The 15,352-nt window shown below is 38.4% G+C and overlaps 1 protein-coding gene across 1 annotated transcript in view; it reads right to left on the bottom strand.

Moving 5' to 3' along the window:
- Window positions 1-15,352, bottom strand: part of macf1a (microtubule actin crosslinking factor 1a) — a 175,159-nt gene that overhangs the window by 150,528 nt on the left and 9,279 nt on the right. Inside the window, 3 exon segments of the mRNA XM_055225486.1 lie at window positions 7,858-7,950; window positions 8,412-8,489; window positions 10,846-10,935. Of these exon segments, the coding sequence (XP_055081461.1) occupies window positions 7,858-7,950; window positions 8,412-8,489; window positions 10,846-10,935 (261 nt within the window).

Consider the following 15,352-nt stretch of genomic DNA (forward strand, 5'->3'; position numbering starts at 1 on the left):
GGCACTGTTAAAAGACTAGGTTTGCTCAGTTCAAAGTCTGTTTCCTTTTGGTCCATATATTCTTCGTTCTTTTCCTCATCTCGTTTGGGATTGGTCTTATATTCCTCTACGTCAACCTCTCCCTTTTTGGATTTCTTGTTTTTATGCTTTCGTCGAAATCGCAGTCGTCTCTTTGGTGAATGGGGGGCCGCTCCAGGATGTTGCCCCTCTGGAGGTGGAGGCCTTACACAACCAATGGAGTTGCCCATGGTTTTCACACAGGAGCAGGGCATACAAGCTTCAATGGTTATGCCAACAGTTTTAGATCAATGAAATCCTGATTTAGACTTGGCTCTGTTCAACTAAGTCCTGGTTTAGTCCATTGTTTAAGCCTGGTTTAGTTCTAATGATGCTACAATTTCAATTTGGGGGCATAAACTAGAGGTGAATGAATTAATAGAAAAAGATGTATAAAGATGGACAGTTGACAAAAATGCAGTCCTAGTTTAGTCTAGTTCAAGTTAAGGACTTTACTAGCTTGAATCTGGCAACCATCTCTTCTTCTGAGATTACTAAAGCTTTATCTTAATTGATGAGCATACACAATCTACAAAAATGCAGACCAAATTTCCACATGCACTCAGTGTTTACAATTTATCTTAGCATTCCTAGGAAAATAAACGTCTTCGGACACTGACAGATGACTGATAGCTCCTCATTTAGTCGACAGCTTTGATTAATGTTAAAATACACACAGCAGGCTAAACCTCATTTTTAGAGTCAGCTCTGTAAATGGTGGGAAGGAATGAGCTAAGGGCATTTTTAGAAAAGCAGGTGTAGCTAACATGTCATAACGTTTTACTGTTAACTTCCCCTCACAATTAAAACACATTACAAAACCTAAAATATGCACAAGGGTCTATTGACAAATGGGGCAAATGCAGAGGAGAAATTTCCCTACAACCTAACCTATCTTGGTATTCTCTCCATGTTACATTATATCCATATGATTCTGCTTCATGGGATCCCTGTAGACTTGCATTCAAGGACACTCGGACGTAACAGTGGACAATATCCCTACGTAAGGCCAGGCTCAGTAGGTTTGATTTATCACTAGAATTTGAGCAGGTAGGGTGTCATCTCCCGAGATCCAATCCGTCAGATAAAATGATAACTGCAGCTAAGAACGATGGACTGTGGTACAATGTTCTTCAGCCCATTAGAGTGGCTCCGAGAACTGTGGACTTGTGGTATGTGAACTCAATGTGTGAAAATATGGCAGGAATCTAACACGTTGAATCAATAATTACATTACATCTTGACTATAAACAAAGCAGCCGGAAAGATTACAATCGTTAATCATTTCCACATTTGAGCTGGTTGGTCTGGTAAGCGTGTCGTGTCTTTAGGCCAGCGGCAAGCTCTCAAACTCATGAATTATCAATGCTTCCATCGGCCTGTGCTGCTGTTATGACATGATAGGACAGGGCCAATACAAATCTGTAACAAAAGTCAAGTTGAAATCTTATCTGGCCGTAGTGCTGGTAGTAGTGGAAGTAGCATTAATGTCGTTGTCAATACAGTTCGTAGTAAAACATGAGAAGAGGGGCATTCTGCAGAACAAGCACACAGGTGGAGAGATAGTGTGCAGTCAGCCAAGAGGATGACAGATTACTTGTAGGTGAGGCCAACAGTCAATCTTAGCATCCAAGTCATTCACATGTGCTAGTTTCAGGCATATGTCCACTGTTCTGATCTATTATACTGTTGTTCAGGTGTACAATACAAATATTATAATCCAGTTACAAGAGATTATACTCCAGCCAAAGTGTTCTTCTTATTCGACTTTCAGGAAGGGCACCTGGCTTAAAATGACAAATCCACACTCAAATCTGTCCACACGTGATGCTGATGTTTATCACTTGGCAATATTTGATAAATCCACAAGATTAATAAGTCAGTTTAGTGTCAGTCCCAAGCCTGTTTTAATGACATCCGGGAGGGCAACCGGTTTAAAATGTCACTACACATGAAAGGCGTTTATCCACTTGTCAATATGTAATCCTTTCACAATCGGTCTTAAACCAGTGAATGCCTTCTGTAAATCCAAAGTAAGTATAAACGGTATCGGTAGGACATCCAGCTTAAAACCTATGACAACTCAGTACAGCAAAAGGCCTTTTGCAGACCTGTGGAGCACTTTAATACATACTTCAACATCTCTGACCTTTTCTGCAGGATCTGGGTGACTTAATCTCTCTGGACATCTTTACCTGCCTCTTCCCTGGAATCAGTAGTTTAAAAAAAAAAAAAAAAACTCTGATTTTTTTCAATGCCAGCATCCCTATGGTGCCTTGGCATGCTCCTGTTCAGTGTAATCATACAGCTCCTGGTGTGCTGCTGTCACTCTGCCAGCTCTGTTTCCCCTTCATCAGGTGGTGCAGTGCGACGATGGCTCCCAAAAAATCCACTCTTTTGGGGGGGTGCGGGAGGCTACCAAGTCTGTGACACCAACCGCCAAATTGGATGGAATTACAGTGCAAATGAATACCGTTTCCACCTTGGTTTGGTGCTCTGTGCTGCTGCTAATAGCTTGTCATGTCAGTCCAATCCAATTTGAAAAAGACATTCAGGTTGACAGCATCCTCAGAAACAACCAAATACGAATCGGATTTTGGTATATTTTATATTTAATTCATTCACGCAAAACCCATGTCCTAGTTGAATTATCAGTATCACTGAATAGAAGCCAGGAGTACTTAGTGTCCAGGGAAAGGGCAATCCTGAAGTTGCTCTATTACAGCACACCAGAGAACGAGCGGTTCCTAAAATCGTTTATCCTCAGGCAACCTTGTGGCGTTCTCCGTGGCATCCGTGTTTAAAAAAGGAATTCCATTTGAACGAGGAGAAGTGGGTGAACTGACAAGTGTGTAGAAAGCAGGGCGGTCCCTTAAGTCAGCTGTTCTGAGCACTTCCATACAGAACATGTAGCCGATGAATCCGAGCTATGTATTAGAAAAGCCATTCCAAATGACAGTGCTATTCCAGGATTAGCCTGCTCTTGCGGGTATTGCTAGTTGCTTGGTTTCATCCTTCGCTTGTAAAAGGCGATAAAAAGAGAGGAGAGGAAAAGGGTTACGTCTCCTGTTCGATGCTGCTGCTGCTCTGCCTTGCTCTCATCCCCTCCCCGACTCAAGCGCTAGCAAGCTCCTCCCACCATGTTTGCTCCTTCCTCGTGAGCTCTCCTCTCTCTCCTCTAACTGTTCTCTCACGCGTTTTCCCTCTTCAGTCTCTGTTCTCTCTCTCTTTCTACCATGTTTCATTACCTTTCTTTCTATCCTCTCCTGCATCGTTCCATCTCCTCTCCCTTGCGTTTCCATTCACATTTTCTCTCTCCTAACTCTTCCGCTTTCCTTTACCTTTCTTGCTTCTCTCACTTCTACCTGTTTTGGTCTCCTCTCTCTCATATCCCCTCTTCCCCTCCCTCCTCTCTTTCCCTCACCCCTTTCTATCTCTCTGTATCTCCATTTCTAACTCACTTTCTATCTCCCTCTCTCCCCAATCCCTTAACACCTCCCTCCCTGTTTTGTTTCTCTCTCTATTTCGCAGTCCCTCTCTACCACCCTCACCCCTTCTCTCTCTCTCTCTCTCTAACACAATACGTTTCCTTTTTCTCTCTCTTCTCATTCATCCTCCAGCCGTCACTTCTATCTTGTCCTCCATTTCCAATCTCTTCCCTCTCTATCCTTCCCTCTATACTGTTTTTTTCCTGTCACAAATTCACACAACCACACACACTTGACCCAGCAGCTTTACACAGAAAGACAGCATACAACAAGACTACAAAAAAAGCAGAACAACACACCAAACACGAACAGTTTCATCACAGCGACAAAATGAGAATCGGGTGCTCCCAAATCCATTGCATTTATTCTTCACTCCTTCAAGAAGATACCATCTGCCCATCAACACAAAGGTTAGAAGGTTATGAAAACGAATGGAAGCGGAAATTGCAACAAGATTGAGGAAAACTTAAAACAAATATATAGGACTGAAGTATAACGTAATCATCGGCTATTCTGAAGCAAGTGTCTATCATAATAAAGATGAAGCTATTATTATCAAATGTTTAAATAATTCCATGCCCTGAAGTACCTCATAAGAAGTCTATAAACACGGTCTGAATGAAACACGTATGAAACAGTCAGTATTGACCTTTAAGATAGGATTATATTAACATATTTTGCATATGCTGTGATCATGTAAGCGTATGCCCTTTTTGCTGAAAAGGTTGAGGCTTGGAAAATGAACACCTGAAATCTGAAATTAAGAACAGATTTTAAAAGCAAGCTCGTGGTGATTGTGGTCTTTTGCATACTAAAAGGAAAATCGACTTTTATCCATTCAAAAGATAGAGTTGTTCATCACTATGGCAACGGTCCTAATGTTTCATCATATTGAAACGTTCTCGAAATGTTTGCTCTCAAGATGTGACACTCAGACCAACACAAAATTATTATAGAAAAAAATTTAATAACTAATCACAACATCAATTTTTTTTGGAGTGAAATATATCCGGTTTGATAAACAATAAATCTACCACAAGTGAACTGCTTACTATGGCGTCACTGCTGCTTAGGTCACCATGGGCTTGCTCCACTTTCCATACAATTGGCTTTAACGACAATAATAATATATGCGGGTAATTTATAGGGACAGATATGAATGGGTGCACTAGCAGGGGGAGCTCTGGTGTGGAGGTAACTGTAGTAATCCATCTTTTCTCCTCAGGGGCAAAGCATCAGAGAACAAAAAGCCAAGACAAAGCATGTCGACCAATCAGAAACAGGCACTAACAAACTCCCTGAGGTATTTTCTATCTGTCGTATACACAACCAGCGATTACATTCAGAGGAAAAGAGCTGTAACTGAGCCCACAGCTTCAAAACACTCTTCAAATGCAATATATTTGAACGCATTTGATCGTTCATTAAGTTGAGATTGAATGAATAATTTAGATGCTGGTGAAGATGTGACTGATTTTAAAAGGTTTTTCCATATTTCCTCTAAAAATGATACTCTACCGATCAAATATTTATAAGCATATAGCAAAAAGATTTAAAAACGATCACAGAAATGCATTATTTGATATAAGTAACAAATCCATTTCTTAATATATTAAAAATTGAAATTGCTTAGGAGCTATTTATTGAATTATGAACTGCTGCTTAAAAATATGCCCACTCAATTCAATTTTCTTCAGTTTCACAATGCTTTGGTTACTTTTGACTATAAACTATATATTGTTTATGGCCTTCACATTAAGAATTTTAAAATTATGTTTAGAAATACTGTTTTTGTCATATACTGGCAATTCTTACAATGTATTATTTGTCAAGGTAAGATATTGTTTTTTCAAAACACAATCTACAGCAGACAAAGTAAATTTACCAATGAAAACCATACAGTGAAAGAACCTGAATCTGTGTAACCCCTTAACACTACTTAAATACACCTAAATGTACATTTCCACAGGGTAACCCTATAAAAACACCCTAATCTGATGTTACCTGAGATTCACTGATGCAATACAGAGGAGATAATAAAGTGTTTACGGCCTAAAGCAGATGGAGGTACAGACGGGCTTTTCCTCACTCTCCTATAACAGTACAGTGCTTTATCAATGATGCACAAGCGCACGAGAGCCAATCAAGAAAGGACACAGTGGAGAAAGGGGCTGGACTAAAGATGTGATAGATCTGTGGCGCTGCATTCACTGCTGACATCTAGTGGATTAAGAAGTTATTAACAACAATAATGGTGAGGCAAAAAGCTAAAATAGTCAAAATAATAAAATAAGCAATATATGTTTAACTCTGTCTCTTTAACGTCATTGTAAGCTCCATTAATTTGTTAGGAGGACATGATGTTGTTACCTACAACAGCCATACTAAACACATTAATTATAAGAGAATTATAATATAATTAATTTAATAATAAAATAATTGATATATTGATTAATATAAAGGTTCACAATGTAACTTTTCTGATGTGAGGGCTGTTACTTGCTTGGCATTGAAATGTACCACAGTACGGCATTAAACACATTGATCTCGTAGTTATTGATTCTTTCATTTACAGGCATTTTTAGTGCTCCATTCTTACTGTGAGCGGGGTCACCTCTCCACAGATCTGACCTGTAACTTGACCTAAAGCAGTCACCTGCATGCCTCCATAGTGACCGAGACATTTAATGACATACTGTGTAACCTTCCAGGCAAAGGAATAACATGTCCATGGAGACAAACAGGGGGCAGAATCTTCACCAGAAAAGTTTAATTAAAATGTGCTGTTTTTTCTTGTCCTTTTATCAATGTATACTTGACAAGAAAGATTTTGACCTTTATCCTTTAGAAATTGGAGACTGGCAGGATTAATAAAAAGTACTGTCAAATCCCCTGTTTGCTAGCTACAACTTACCCACATACTTTGATATTTGGAGTTCTCATAATATTTGAATGCAGTAAAGCTTAGCCCTATAGCTCACTGCTTGAATTTATCTTAATCCTTTTGACAACAGACAGTGCAGTGGTTGTACGTGACTGGACTTCCTCAGTACAGCTCTCAAGTTGTTGTCATATTAAACCCACTGAACTCTCCTCCTCCTACTTCTCTTCTGATCTCTTCTCTCTCTTCTCTCTCTTTCTCTCCCTCCTTTCCAACAGCTGTCTTTTCCTTTTATTAAATCTCAGCCTCCCTCCTCTCTGACTGTCCATCACTCCCGGGTTCGTCCCTGTTCCTGCGTCACTCCTTCTCTCCTCTTTCTGCTGAATCACGCTCTCATTGGGACGTCCTGCACTGCACTGCCGTTACCGTGGAAACCGAGAGGTCGATGTCACCTTGCCAAGGGGGCTGGGGTTTGCCTGTACTAAAATTGTTATTCAAAGTTCCTCTGTGATGCAAATTTGACTCGTGAGCTCTTAGCTATATTACAATGTTATTAACTGTGTAATGTGTGAATGAAACAAAACACAACTCCGGGTAAGTTTTTGATGAGGAAACAACATAATAACATAGATCAGAAAATAGCATAATATAAGCCCTTTAACCTGAAATTGCTTAAGATTGTTGTTGAAAGATTATTCGGTTAATCAATAACCATAATTATTTAGATCACATCATATATTTTTAAGAACTAAAAAAATGTCTGAGAATTTTAGAAGCAAAAGTCATTTGGTTGTTTATGTTACATCATTTGTTACTTTAGCTGTTTTGTCTGTCACTGTCACCGCATAGTAACAGAATAATCAATGTAAATCACTCTTGGTTTGCCTCAATATTAAAGGACAGCATCCTTTTCTAATAAAAAGCAAACTGTGTCCCCTTGTGGCGTGACATTGCATTACAACACAATCAATTTGGTTGCATTATCAATTCATAAAAACAATAGTATGGATTACACTGCAATATGCTACTTTTTTGGTAAACTCTAGATTAACATTAGTCCTATTGGCCGAACCTAAAATAACTGAACTACTGAGCACTAAACAGAAATCTAGACTTGGCAAAAGACTAATGGTTACATAAGTTAACATCCACTTGGCAACAATGACAAACAGCTTTTAAATTCTAGTGACATCAACATTACCGGTCAATGACACAGGCTTAAAACCAAACGCTGACCAATTTACTGCAGAATCACCTTTGATGGACTTCAGTCTGCAAATATCTGCTACACAACTTAAAATCACAAATCCAACTATAGATGTCAGCCCACTATCTCACATACATAGCCGTTTATGGTCCAATACGCAGTCAAAAAATAAATACGCAGTAGTCAAATGAGCAGAGGTGGAGTAGTAGTGAGAGGGCACAGACCTGGAAGTGGAGGATGATGGTCCAGATGAGGCCCAGGGTGAGTTTGGGGTTGCCGTCAGTGATGTCATCGTTCCTGATGTTCACAAGTTTGACCTGAAATCACAACATTAGTTATTTTTATGACAAAATACATGGCAACACCTTGTCACAAATTAAATAGTGGTACGGTTGTCAAAAGTATCGAAAATCAGACACTAATATCAAAACTAGATACTCATTTGAGCAGGTATGGATACTAAAAAAGTCAAACTCACAGGACAGAAATGAAGCTTTCTTGAATAGTTTTAGAATGATCTTGAGCTGTATCAGAACAAATACAAGACAAGATAGACTAGTATACGCCCAATGACCACTATGGAACCTGCCTGACAAGACTAAGTGGGAATATGTTTTCATTGTGCATAATTAGCCTTTCTTCATATAGAAATGTTATGATGAGGAGTTTGAGGCTCTGGGGACCTTATTAAACGTACTGTGGTAGAACCATTCTGACCATTCTGTGTAATGAGAAAACAGACTGAAGAAAAGGTCAGGCCTTTGAACAGTCTACAAACCTGTCTCTGCTTCAGGAAGTCCAATGCAATCTGAACATTTTGTAGTCTGTGAAAACGCATTCGTCCTTTTTCTCTCGGCTGAAAAAGAAAAAAAAGAAAAAATGTTTCGATCAAGAGGTATTTTTGAGTGTTTTTTAGACAGTAGTGAATAATGTATCAATGTGTGTTGTCCTCCAGGGGGCACTGTCTTCATCTCAGCAAACCAAACTGTGGAGTTTCAAACCATGCTTGTTAGAACAGCAAACGATTCTTTCTATGTCTAGGTTTTGAATTTTTTTTAAGACCAACAAGACAGAAACATTATAAGAGACTGGTTAGTTCATAGTGCAACCCTACAACATGAAAAGAAAGAAAAATTAGACCACGCTGTAATGTATTTTGATTTCTATTCATTTTAAGTACCGGTAGTTATTCTTCAGTTATGGTGGGATAAAGTGACAGAAAAGCCACAGTAACACACAGAGCATTCTAAACTTTGTATGTGAATGGTATTGATCTGAATTAAACAAAAAACATAGATAATGTGTGTTAAGCATAGAATTATCAATAGGTTTCATCAAAATATCTGATAATATTCTATACAGATGGGGTGGCAGCTAATATAATGGAGATTTATGTTGTAATACAGTAAGTTATTGGGTCTAGTCGCTTATCAGATTCAGGGCTGATCAGGGCAAAAAAAAAACGTAAATTATACTTTTGGATATTTAATGGCAAAGTGCAATGTAATCAAAAGAGAAAAGTTGCTCTTGTCCCTGTAAAGTGCATGACCAGTTCCCTCCTTATTTATACTCCTGATCACGACCCTGCCTGTTGTGGGGCATTGGTTGTGTATTATGGTCGCCCTCTGCTCTCCATGATTCATTGCATGGATAGGATCAGTGAAAAGACAAGGACACATTTCCATATGAGGACAATAAAGTGTATATCTTAACCTTTCCTTAGGGTCAATATTAGAGTGTTTCATTAATCTATGGCACCAAAAATTGTCCATATGTAAGTTATACTGTACTTCAGATGCAAATAGTGAACACACAGCACTCCCATGCAGTGTCCAAACAACATTAAATGAGTTTAAACGTCAAAGGTAAAAGGTTGAAGCTCAAATGTGAGTATTGTTATTGGGAGATCGGTGTGCCGTAAACATACTCCCTCCGCTCCTTCATCCTCCTCTTCCTCCTCTGTCCCGAGAAGGATCAGAGGAGGGGGCAGGAACACTGAGGGACGCTTGGACACAGGGCCTGTCTTCTGCTGCTACAGTCATAACAAGATGGGGAACAAAATTTAATAAAATGTACAAGACTCAAGCCATTAAAACCATTCAACCACATGTAGGTATTATTTTTTGCAGTATAACAGATACAGTAACATAGATGTCTGAGGTGACAGAGGTCACAGAGCCCTGGTACAGTCCAGAGTCAGCAGTCTGCTCCCGTCTGTGGGTGGAGCACGTCTGTCAACATTAGCATCAAAACAGCTAACTGTCCACATCAGCACTGTGCTAAAAATGATCTAGTCAAACGTCAAGTCTCTGCATAGTCTAAAAAGTTAAATTCAGCCTGTCAGCACAAGGTATGTCAAAACTGTTACATTTACATAATTATACTTTAAGTAGGTTTCCTGAATGATGATAAATTAGTACAGTTACCATAGCAATTAAAAATTCAAATCTGCCTAGTATAGGTGTCTAAAAGTTTAATTTAGCCTGTCAGCACAACATATGTCAAAACTGGTATATTTACATAATTAGGCATATTTTAAATACAGGAGTGCTGATAAATTAGTACAGTTGCCATATCAATTAACAATTCAAATCAAAATATCATATAATTTGAATGGTCAAAAATCCTCAAAATGGCACCAATAAACAGTAAGCTGAAACCCATGAATGAACAAAATACTAAATATTCAATATTATGAATGAACAATAAACTCAATATTTTTTCAGTCTTATTTCACATTATTATACGTAGCATGATTTTATGGACATCGATAGTGGATCAGTGCAAAATGCATGTAAATTCATTAAGTTGCTAATTGCTATGGCAATGGTCCTAATTAGTTATCAAGTATACTGAGAAAATTTGTGTTCAGTACCTTTTTTTACTAGCAGCTGTACCTTCAAATCTGCATGAAAGTACTGCAAATGTAATCTATATTTTGTGATATGTTAAAGGTCCTACATTGATGCAAACTTGACTCTTGTGAGCTTTAAACCATGTTAGAATGTTGTTACCTCATCAAAACATACCTGGAGTTGTTTTGTTACATTCGAACATGCTTGAGTGACCTTTTATTATTAGTCTGTCTACATCTCCAAAACATGTATGAATGAGAAAAAACAACTCAGGTATGTTTTTGATGAGAAAAAACATTATAACATAGATAAGAAAATAGTGTAATATGGGTCTTTAAACTGTAGAGCAGTACATACCAGCGTGACTCCAGAGAGGACCTCTAATAACGAGATGAGGTTGTGTCCGTCCCTCAGGTCCTCGTACAGGTCGGTGATGTGCTTCCTCACCTGGGACACAGCCAGCCAATCAGGCGAGAGGAGGAAGAGAGGAAACACCATAAAGGACAAAGAGGAAAACAAAAACACAAGTTAGTAAAAAATAAATCATGTGACAAAGCATCCAATTATTTAGTTGTGTGTTACAGAGGGTACTATGTCTAAGTATCTTGTCTACATGGGGTCTTATTATATATGAAACCTGTTAACCCTGTAGTTTAGACCTCTGCAAACATGTTGAAAAACACTGGATTCTTGCATAAGTTTTGCAGTTCAAGTTTCTCAAATAATACGATTTTACAATCCACTATGAACTTAATCCTTTACCTAAATCCTATCCCAATCAGAATAAAATGCTATTTCAAATTTTTCATAATTTGGTTAAACCTTATATGTGCGGACACATGCTGCCCATTGCTAAAAAGCTGAATTGGTGTCAGGCATCTCCATGTTGCCTGTGTGTGTGTGTGTGTGTGTGTGTGTGTGTGTGTGTGGGGGTGTGTGTGTGTGTGTGGGGGTGTGTGTGTGTGTGTGTGTGTGTGTTGGGGTGTGTGTGGGGGTGGGTGTGGGTGGGGGTGTGTCTGTGAGAGAGAGAGAGCGTAGGTGTGTGTGTGTATTGAGTGATACTGAAAAAGAATAATAACTAAGACCACATGAATTTAATGTAAATGCAAAACATTATAAGCATTATATTAGTTTCATTCAACAGTGAGTGACAGACGAAGGTAATGGTTATTCTGTCTTCAGTTTGCAAACAAAAATTCAAATTCTAAGTTTAAAACAAGGTCAAAGGAGCATAAATCGTGTCAAGGAAGTGAATCACTCACAGGATACAGTCCTGAAGAAGACGACAGACAGGAGGGGGTGTAAGCTTCCCCTATTGTCTGGCAAAACCATGTAAAGCATCCTACAAGACACGTCATTACGCCATAATGTGACACTTCTGAGGAAGGTTACAGGAAGTAGCCAAAACAAGTAAAGCAAGTAAACAAACACTCCTGTTTGACAAAAAGAATCGCTAATTCTAAGTGAGTGATTGAATCTGGAAATGCATAGTGTCCATCATCATAATTTGAAATATTTCCACTATTACATCCTCTGTAGAAATCAAAATAAATATCTTTGTAAAGGAGGATAAACTCATTTTGCTATACTGAAATTACTTTAGATGTAAATACTAATTTACAATATCTCTGCAGATGTCACAGACTGTCCCAGCATTTGGCACACACTAAACACTTGTACCTGCATTAGGGCTCCTCTCCAGTCCTCTGCACCTGTACTGTGCTGTACTTTATACTGCAGTCCTGGACCAGGGACAACATGCACTTCTCTAGTCCACCAGCAGAGGGCAGGATAACCACAACAACTCAATCTGTCTCTCACCATAAATCACCAAGTCTGATTACTCAATAAAACTACATTATGTCAACAAATTTAGTAGATTAAGTACAGAAGGTTATCATAGGTTTACACAGCCGCACTGCTTTTATGATGAAGTGTGTGAAACATGACATCGTTACTCTGGAGAGTTGATTTATGTGTTAAAAGATTATAACAAGATTATAATCTGGATTAAAGTATCTGGGAAATGATATAGGGTGGTTTTATTGAAGGCCTTAGGGAAAGTTTCAAACACTGCTAAAACAGCCCCTCTGGTTTAAAGTATACTCTTTATATTAAATCTATTGGCAGTTGTTTGTGCCCACCTCAGCTGCCTCAGTGAGTGACAGGTGTAAATGAGTTCACAAAGACTTGCTGTATTCAACACTGACTAGAAACATGCAGATACATATTACTGTATCAGATCAGACCACAGCATCATTTCAAGTCAACTGTTAGTTTACTGTTAGTTACTGGAGGCATTTTGTCACAGGCTTTGTAATATTAAGATATGATATGTTGGTGGGTTATTTATACAGTGGTTATGAACCATAGAGCTGAACGGTAGAACATATTTGATTGGAAATTTATTTATTTAGGTTTCCCAAACAAGGACCTCTTCATGTATGTGAGCACTTAGCAAGAGTTTAAGAGGTATTTAAAGTGTGAGTCAATGCTTAGCGCAAGCTCAAGACAAAAAACCAAAGCATTTATTTAAGACCCAAGTATGTAAGGGCCATTATCAAAACTAAATTAAAAAAAAAAATATATATATATATATATATATATTTTTATTTTTTTTTTTTTTTTTCAATTTATTCCAAAACATTTTGTATGAATGGTGCAGGATAGAAAAAACACATATATAATAATGATGGTGTACAAATCCTTGTAAGCCTATAATGATTATCAGTCTGACCTTTATTGTAGCTCAGACCCCGTATTAGCAGCTGTTGTCTTCTAAACAGGAAGTGTGTGTGTGATACACCCCAGCTGCCTCAGAGGGGGCACATGGGCACAGCTGGCTCCTCACTGTCCTGTGAATACACTGGACATACTGTCATAGGCGCGTGCTCAGACATGTGTTTGAACAGACAGGTTCAACTGTCTAAATATTTAGAGTGCAGTTGTTAATGTGTGGACAATCCCTGAGCATGACCCTCAGCAGATCAGAAATATTAAACAAACTTTAACTATTATACAATATTTATTTGCCAGACATTTTCCTTGATTTGCTCTTACCTATATCTTACCTATACAGATTAAATTACTATGACTATTCGCCAGCACCAAAAAATATGGTTTTAGTAGTTTTCATCACCCAACAATCACTAAACAACCCATTAAAAATATTTGCTATGCTAAAATTAACTCTCCCACAAGTGGCTCTTTTTTATTTTAGCCAAAGCCCATTCAAACCACCTCAAATCACTTCTTGCAAATATTTGCCATTGCCTTTAAATAAATCCGGTCTAGACTGCATTGTTACAAATTTAAAGGTTCTATATTATGCAAAACTGACTCTGAATGACACAAAACACACCTCCAAGTATGTTTTTGATGAGAAACCAACATTATAACATTGCGTGGAAAGTAACGTAATATGGGCCCTTTAAATAATTTCTAACTGATAAAATATTCTATATTTTAATACAATATACAATAAACAAGTTCCATTCACAAATCTTACACAAAAATCAATAAAGTCAACTGACGCTATGTAACCAAATGCTGTCCTGTATTAGCCTATCAGAGCTATTGCTAAGCCTAACCGAAAATGAAAGCTCCCCATCTCCTCCTGAACTTTTAATCCATATAAACCAAAAGTACTGAGTCACTGTAGCCACAGCTGCCCTGGAGCAGACTGACTGAAGCAAGGCTGCCAATCTGGCCCATCATTCTAGCTCCGACCACCATCAACACTCACACTCACATCTCATTCATATCAGCGATTGTGGGTGAAGTGTCTTGCCTAAGGACATAACAACAGTTTTATTCTGTCACTATTTGGTGTTAATGCTACCTCAGAATTAGTATATTTATTTACTAACAGAAAAACTACAAGAGATTTAATTGCATGTAATTGCTTGGGACTACAGAAAGGTGGTTTCTAATGTTTTGACTGAGTAGAAGAATATAACCTTTTGGTGTTTTAACATGCACCCCAATAATATAGGTTTTATGAAAGCATTTTTTGCCATACAATTTTCTCTTTTAAAGTCATGTTAAAATCTGTCATGTACATGGCTGGAAGGAAGCCATGTACATGACAGACATAAGGGAGTTTTGTCTCCTCTCTAATTGCATACAAACAGAAGCACTGCAAGAGAGACTTGAAATCTAAAACTTGATAAGGGCAATGCGTTTAACACATGTCTGAAATGTCTAAATGTACTGAAATAACTGCACCGTAATTCCTCATTTTCTTTATGAATTTGTTCCTAGTCGACTTTAAACTTCTTCCCTCTCTCCCTCTGTGACTTTGGCCTACATAGACCCTGTTCCGCCCTGGTCTTGTAATGTCCTTGATCCTGGTTCAGTTCTGGCTCAGGTCCCTGTGACGACAGTTGCTGTGGAGTTATGGGGTCAGACCTGCTGCTGTCATGTGACACAAATACCCAGCATTCCCTGTTCCTGACAAGTGTTTATAAACCGTCAGCATGTACCACTGAAGTGGCCAGTGTTCTTTGTGCAGGGGCACAACTGAGACATTTAGGGTCATTCTTGTAAATTAAAGGACCCATATAACAAGGTTTTCCGATTTATAATGTTGTTTCCTCATCAAAAACATGGCCAGAGTTGTGTTTTGTTTTATTTCAGTGAAGACGTTTTGCTGCTCATCCAAGCGACTTCTTCAGTTTTGGTCAGATTACTGGTGGACACTGCCTTATGTCTATCTAAAGGGAGGAGCTAACTACACTGAAAATAAGACAACAGTTTGTTTGTTGGTTAGGTCTATTGAGCTACCTTAAGTGTGTGCTGTACCCGAGTCATATTTTGCATAACAATTCTAACCTCTAATGGGTGCTCTCATACCTGTTAGCAT

The sequence above is a fragment of the Periophthalmus magnuspinnatus genome, chromosome 11 (genome assembly GCF_009829125.3).
Source record: "Periophthalmus magnuspinnatus isolate fPerMag1 chromosome 11, fPerMag1.2.pri, whole genome shotgun sequence".
In the NCBI taxonomy this organism is placed as follows: Eukaryota; Metazoa; Chordata; class Actinopteri; order Gobiiformes; family Gobiidae; genus Periophthalmus; species Periophthalmus magnuspinnatus.